The 7777-nt window shown below is 36.5% G+C and overlaps 1 protein-coding gene across 1 annotated transcript; it reads right to left on the bottom strand.

The window, feature by feature from the left end:
• Window positions 1–4367: 4367 nt before the first annotated feature.
• On the bottom strand, window positions 4368–7539 carry LOC129289646 (glutamate decarboxylase-like). Its single transcript, XM_054926457.1, has 6 exons — window positions 7260–7539; window positions 6927–7131; window positions 6530–6730; window positions 5884–6352; window positions 5295–5347; window positions 4368–5141 (listed from the first exon to the last, which is right to left on the bottom strand). Exons 1-6 carry the CDS (start codon window positions 7349–7351, stop codon window positions 4662–4664), a joined length of 1500 nt encoding a protein of 499 aa, XP_054782432.1. The 5' UTR covers window positions 7352–7539; the 3' UTR covers window positions 4368–4661.
• Between the last annotated feature and the right edge of the window lie 238 nt (window positions 7540–7777).

Genomic DNA, 7777 nt, shown 5'->3' with positions numbered 1-7777 from the left:
AGTCACAAATTTCATAACCTTAGGACAAAATAAAATAATTTTAAAAAAATCCTTAGGGTCTTTTGAGAATTAAAGAACAAATTCAGGACTGAAGTAGAATTTTAAAATGTGTTTAGGGATAAATAGGTAATTCTAGAAGAGATTTGGGTACAAAATGCAATTATAAAAGTCAAGGGACTAACCTCTAATTTCTAGAAAGTTTTTGTGGTCACATAGTAAATACCAAAAATTATGGGCCAATGAGGTAATTCTGGTCTGGGATCAAAACATACAACAACAACAACAAGCCTTTATCTCACTAGGTGGGGTCAGCTAAAATATCTTATGCTGCCAAGGACATAATGGTAATTTTATAAAGGTTGAAAAAAATCCCACTCCTCATAAGAAGGATTTGAACCTGAAACCTCAGGTTAGATGTCAAGAGTACTTGCCACTGAACCATTAGTTTGCCTTAAGTTGGACTAGATCATATTCTTGGCCCAGTCAACCTTAAGTTGAACTAATAAAAGTGGGCTCAAATTTGAATATAGTTTCACTTAATGTCAGCCCAACACCTTTTTTTAATTTATTTAAAGTTTAAGTACCCCAAATATAATTGGGCCCAAAATTTTAGCCCACGTTTCCAGTCCCCCATCGCCCATGTTTTCGGTCCCCCATCACCAGTTGGATCCCTAGGATCCAATTTGACTGGTTTCTTGACCCGACTTTTTGGGTCTTCCAGCAGCTGCAAACCAGAAACTTCTAGCAGTCACTCCGACAAACATGGCAGACATCAAATGGCAGCACCTTTTCCAGCGACGTGAACTTGAGGTAGGAGAGATGACGTCGGTGACCAAGGTGCAGCGACGCAGAGCATGCTATTATCTTATCCATGGACATAAAATTGTAGACATACGCTGCAGTCATTTTTTCGACTCAATGGAACGTTAAGGTAGATAGTTTGAGACCTTATTATGCTGTTACTGTAGGATTTATGTTGGTGCAAGCTACATCTCCTTTTCTCCAAGTTTTTTTTTTTTTTTAAATCTGAAAAGGGAGAGAGTCACACAATAACGTGATCTCTAGTAATAAATTTTGAACAAAATCTCATATTTACTGAAGAATAACAAGGATTAGAAGGAGAATCATCAACATATGGGTATGTTAACATGCTTTGAAAGGAATTTTTATAAATTCATCAACGTACACATAAGATAATGAATTGAGATATACAAATTAATACTCATAATCAAGACTCTGATGCCACATGTAAACTTTAGTATCTTAATTCATATAAGTCAACTAAAATTTAAGCAAAATAATATGTGTATTTGAAGATAGTCGATTGTGGTAACTCGATTATTTTAAGTGTAAACAAATACATAATTCAAGTATTCGTATTAGGCTTGGCTTGAATGATCCATGATAAAAAAAAAAAAAAGTTTTATTTCTTTAAATTTGGCTTTAAATTTTACCAATAAAATCCAAGTTTAAATTTTTTTGGATTTATTCAGTTTATTGATTTAATTTGAATTATTAACTCTAATTTAAATAACCAATAATGCATTTTCCCAGTAGCAATATTAGAGGTGACTTAAAAAATTGATAAAGTAGCACTTATGATTGACTAATAAATTATTTATTTTTTGCTGTACTTGTTCAAAATCAACATATTATGCAACATTTGCAACTGCAAGTATGCAGGAACAACTTTTGTAAATGTGTTGATACCTTTGGCCCTCTTCCAGTCTTGTTTTCATGCTTCCCACCCCAATCGAGAAACCTCTCTTTCATTTAGCCGATCTGTCAGGTGGCCTTTTCTGATTCTGTTAGGAGTGCAATTGAACAAATCCCCCTTCCGTCAGTTGATATTGATGATGAGGTTAGTTGGTTAGGAAGCGCAAATGACATATACTTTGTTAAATTAAGCTAAAGAGGTTAATGGCTAAGGAGAATGTTGTGGTTGACACTGGTCCTACCTTGTCCTGTTCTGATGACAGGGATATTTGGAAAAGTATTTGGAAGTTAAAAGTTCGACCAAAGGTGAGGCACTTTCTCTGTGGAGTGTGTAGCAAATGCTTTGCCTCTAATGGAAGCTTTGTGTAAGTGCACAAATACGCCCCTTGCCCTGCTTATTTGAGATGTTTTTCTGGCTCTGAATCTGTTGTGCATGCCTCTATTCTTTGTGATTGGGTCAAAAGAGTCAAGTATAGTCATACTATTCCTGACTCTTTTTTTTTTTTTTTTGGTGAATTATTCCTGACTCTTTTACTCTCTCTTTTGGCTCTTGATTTTTAATTTGCTCTGTGATGATGATTTTGGCCAAGCTTAGCCTATCTGTTGTGGTATATCTGGAAGATTGAATTATATGACCATACTAATCCTGCTCTTTCTTGGGTTATCAGTTCAACCAATAAAGTTGTGTATGACTTCTGGACAACTAATGGTTGGTTTAGTAACGAGGAGAAAGACTCGTGGACCTGTTCTGATGCTTATGTGTGGAATTTACCCTCTTGTGAGGATTTGAAGCTTAAATCTGATGGGGCTTTTGATGTTACTAACAAGTTGGGTGGCCTTGGTTTTATTTAGCGAAATGATGCAGGAAATGTGATTAATCTGTCCGTGTCAAGAGAAGTGATGCAACCTCTCCCTTTCATGGTGAGGCACTGTCACTGTTTGAAGCTGTAGAGAGTGTCTCTGGCAAGCACTTGGGACTCATTCATGGGGAATCGTATTGCAAATTACTAGTGGATGTTGTACTGTGCAAAATTGCTTGTCTTGACCGGCGGTCTAAAATTTTGTTTTTCGAACTTCCTACTGTTTTTAATCTGAACCAGGACTTTCCTTTGTCTTTTGTGCCACGTTCTTGCATTCTGATGTCCTGGATGCTACATTACATTCACTTGCTTTAGGACGAGTATTGGTTAACCTGTACTGACTTTCTTGGTGTTTGTTAATGAAGTTTTTCCTTGGACTAAAAAAAAAAAAAAACATTTAACCTATCTGTCCTCTCGAACCTCTGCAAGGCAAAGCACAGATAGCTCAGGTTAGCATGAATCCGAAGAAGGCAATTCATTATACAGTCATTTTCCAACCGCTTCGTTATATGGAGCCTCCTGGGATATTGAATTCTGAGTTCAAGTTGAAACCGGTTAGGGAGAAAACGATTAGTATTAATGCATCTTCTCAGTTGAAGTTGGGAGGTAAGCTCAATTCAGCATCTTGCTTGACTGGCACTGGTACTTTTAACATGTATTTATGCTAAACGAAAGTTTACTTTTCAAAAAGAGAAATGTGAGGTGCATTTTAAAAGAAAGAAAATAAGATGGGTATATTTTTCTTTTGCTTTATAGAAACACTTTTTTATCTATTAAGTAATACATAAATTTTTAACTTTCATCAGTCTTAAATACTAAAATGTGTGACATCAAAATTATTATTTCATTAACTACGTTTTTATTTCCTTTTAGAATATTCAAATCATATACATATTTTTTTCATCTATTGCCATTGACAAGTCTATTATGCAAAATTTAATACTTCGTTCAATCTCTTTTAAAAGAGATCGACAACTAATTCAACAAGATCTAAAAATATGTTAAGAATTAGTTAGAATCAATAAATATGCTACAAAAATATTTTTTTCCAAAAATACATTATTTATTAATTGTCGAATTGATAGGTGACTTTTAATTATTAATCTCATTAATAAATAGACCTTTTCAATAGGGATTAAAAAAGAAAAATTTCCACAAATACTCTAGATAAAAGGTTATTATTTATCATAAATAGGATTACAAAAGCTCTCAAAATTCTCTTATAAAAAATAATGGAGGTAATACTAATATTCACTATAGTGGTGATGACTTATAAATAATTTGAAATGTCAAATTGCTATATATTTTATACTGATTCATAATTTACATGTGTTTTTTCATTAACAAATCATAATTTACATAACTACTCATTTGCACTTGCATGTTCTTACTTTTTCTGCTACTGTATGACATTCTTCTAGCTATTATTAATCCAAAATATAGGATATTTTATAGTTTTACAAAAATCATCTCATTTTTACCACTGTATATGGGATAATGTGAATTGAATGATTATGCATGGCGAATTGTGAGTGTTAATCATGATAAGGGTAAAAATGAAAAAATAAGTTAATTTTTTGTGAAATTTTAAGGAATTAATTTCCTCAATAAACTTGATGCATGTTGAAAGTATCATATATTGGGGATTGAAGAGAGTGTATTATTCAAATGATGCCTATGATGGATTATAATTCCAACTACTAATATTTATATAATTAGATATTGAACCCTATGCAATGAAACCCACTAATAATTAACAAGTTGCATTATTCAACTCATGGATAGTGCAAATTAATTACTAAAACATTGTTAAATATATAAATATTCCAAATAAATACATATACAACAAAAAATACAATCCAGCCACCATCCCCAACAGGATTAACACCCTATTTGTATATATTCAATGCCGAAGGCACGGAAGCTCAAGCACTGCAATATATAACGTATTACACTGGAAACAAGATGATACTGTAATAATAAACCCCATCACAAAAGCACAAGGCACGTACAACACACACTCAAAACGTACTTATTCTTAAATAACAAGGCAGCATAAAAGGCAACAAGATATAAGAGGGAAGCCTAGCAAGCTCCAGTTCTCTTGCCTTCCACAAGACCCTTCCACAAGGCCACAACGTCCGCTTGAATCTCCATTTCACTCTTCTTGGCCTTATGATGATCAGTCTCATTAGCTATGGCACTAAGATGAGCAGCTTTAATGGACATAGGGCTAGGAAGTGTATCCAAGAGCTTGACAACCTTTTCGATGTCAGACAAGAGTCTCTCTGCTAGGCTCCGGCTGAAGTCCTCCCTGATGACCACACGCAGCACAGCCACGTGTTGCACATCTGGTGGCATCAAGTAGGCTGGAACGATCCACCCAAACCTCCGGAGATGGTCTGATATCTCGAACACTGTGTGCTGGCTGCTGTCTTTCAAAGATATGGCTACCACCGGTACTCCAATGTCTTTGGACAAAATGCTGAACCGACCCATTCTCTCTATTCCTTCCTTCAGTACTCTCGCGCACTCCATGCAGTTCTCCATAATGTTCTTGTAACCCTTTTTGTTAGCATGACCAAAATTACTAATCAAATATATCAGAAAACCTCCTAAGTACATGTGTGTGCGTGCACGTGGATGAAGTTAACTTCAGGATTATCATACAGATTTCATTTTCAGATAGTGTTTGGTAAGGCAGGAAGAGACTATTACCTCGAAGCCAAGCCGAATCAACTGGTAATATTGAGCAATTATTTGACTAGAGCCTGCCAAAAAGTAGATATAAGCATAAATGTCAACAAAAAGCAAACACATTGGGGAGAGGGTGAATCTTCTAAGGTTATACAGTCACAGATTAAAAGAAACAATGATATATATAGGATTAATCTGCCCTCTTCCATCTGATTATATTACATGTAATCACTTTTTGACTTGAGAAAAATCACCTTTTGAACTGAATGCATGTAATAATAGTTTATGAATGACATAAGAGGCTCTGATTTCCCAAGAATGCATATGATACAAGAACCTCGCCAAGTCAAAGTTATAAACTTACGATCATCACTGACTCGTTCACAATCTCTAATTCAACCAAGTGTAGTTTATCAATGACATTGGAATATAAACAATACAAGAACCTCGCCATGTCAAAGTTATAAACTTACTATCATCACTGACGCGTTCACAATCTCTCATTCAAGCAAGTGTAGTCTATCAATGACATTGGAATTTAAACAAGGTCAAAGGCCTTGATTGCCTGAAGCACATATTTTAGAATGAATGAGATGAACAGAAATAGTACCTTTGGAAAAATTGAGGGTGAAAGTGGGCTGATCAGAGCCAAGATAGTTGATATGGAAGACAAGATCATCAGGCAAGTCATCCTTACTCCTCCAAACAACCCAACCAACACCAGCATAAACAAGACCATATTTATGACCACTAACATTAATACTCTTCACCAACGGCAATCGGAAATCCCACTCAAGATCAGGGAACAAGAATGGGGCAATGAACCCTCCACTTGCAGCATCCACATGAATTGGAGTATCCCATCCCGTCTCCTTGTTCTTCTCTGTAAGAAGCTCATTCAACAACTTCACGTCCTCAAACTCACCAGTCAGAGTTGACCCCAATATTGCTGCAACACATATGGTGTTCTCATCCACCAGTTCCACTGCTTTCTTTGGGTCCATCACATAACATCCCTCACTTAGATTCACCTCCTTCAACTCCACCTCAAAGTACCTTGCAAACTTTTCCCAACAGACCTGTGTCACTCACATTTTCCAGGAATTGATGTGAGGTTCAATAAATCACTTGAAAGCACTTTGACTCTAGCATGAGACAATGGAGTCAGCTGAAAGCACAGGGGAGAGAGGGAGGGAGGGGGGGAGAGAGAGAGAGATGAAGATATGGTACTAAAGAAGCAGTGATTTGAGACACACCTGAACATTAGCTCCAGTAACTATGTTGGGTTTATCATATGGTTTTCCTTCTGATTTTCTCTTCATCTGCCATTTTCTTTTAAAAGCAAGACCTGCCAGCATGATTGCTTCTGATGAACCCACAGTTCCCACACCCACTGCAGCCTCATCTTCTCCAATAGGAGCATGGAACAGATGAGCTATCATATTCACACAGCGGTTCTGCAGAATTGATCAAATTACACAACTCACTCTCTCGTACTCATGATCTGACCATCAAACTCAACATAAGATCTAGCAGATTATCATGAAACAGAGTATACCTGAACCCACAGATCTAAACCAAGTAATCCTAGATGTCTCCGGTCCTTGAAAAAATAGAGATTGAGAGATCCAGAGTTTCAAGCCACAGACATACCTGGAGCTCAGTGGTAACAGGGTACTCGTCCATGTCAACGTAGTTCTTGTTAAGAGAGGCCATGATGAGCTTGTCGCACTCAGGCTCCATCCAAGTGGTGACAAAAGACGCTAGGTTGAGCCTGGGTGCTCCATCCAGCATCAACTCGTCGCTTATAAACTGATACGCTGCTTCCTTGGGTATGGATTTCTCCGGCATCTTAAACCTTCAATTATACAACACACAAAACTATCCCATCAAGAAACTTTTTTTTTTTTCTTTGAGTGTTCAGAGGAAGTTAACTAGCAAATTAATGAGATTCTACAAGAGGGAAAGGATTGAAAAGAAGAATACTTGGGAATTGGGTCGCGCATATATCTGGAGGCAAAAGTGGAGTTCAAGTGTTCTCGGTTTTCTGGTTCTTTGACTGTCGATGCGATCACCATGTTGAAGGGCTTCTAGTTCTAAATTAAGCTTTGTTTCTTCAAAGACGGGGGACGCTGTTCTGACTAGAGAAGGACTGTGTCTGTGAGGTTAGTTGACAATAAGTAAGGGGGAAAAATTAGTGGGATAGTGGGGAAGAAGACGAAGAGCTACCGCATCAATTTTGCAACACATTCCCGGGAGGTGAGTTGTGAAGCACGGACATATTGAGGGGAAAATTTGCAGAAGGGCCCTCGTGAGTTAATATTTATGGCAAAAGACCATATAATTTTTTTTTAACTAAAGAAATGCATTCATAATTAAAATGAGATTATATCAATGACATATGACCTGCTGAATCACTTTTATTATCCACCGTCTCTTGTAATAAAGGTGAGAGATAATTAAAAGTGTAAAAACTAACATCTAATCTATAAGACATTTTAACA

The sequence above is a fragment of the Prosopis cineraria genome, unplaced genomic scaffold, assembly GCF_029017545.1.
Source record: "Prosopis cineraria cultivar Desert tree isolate PC_DT_omini unplaced genomic scaffold, ASM2901754v1 PC1, whole genome shotgun sequence".
In the NCBI taxonomy this organism is placed as follows: Eukaryota; Viridiplantae; Streptophyta; class Magnoliopsida; order Fabales; family Fabaceae; genus Prosopis; species Prosopis cineraria.
The sequence above is the reverse complement of the archived record's forward strand: the minus strand, read 5'-3'. Positions and strand labels throughout refer to the sequence as shown.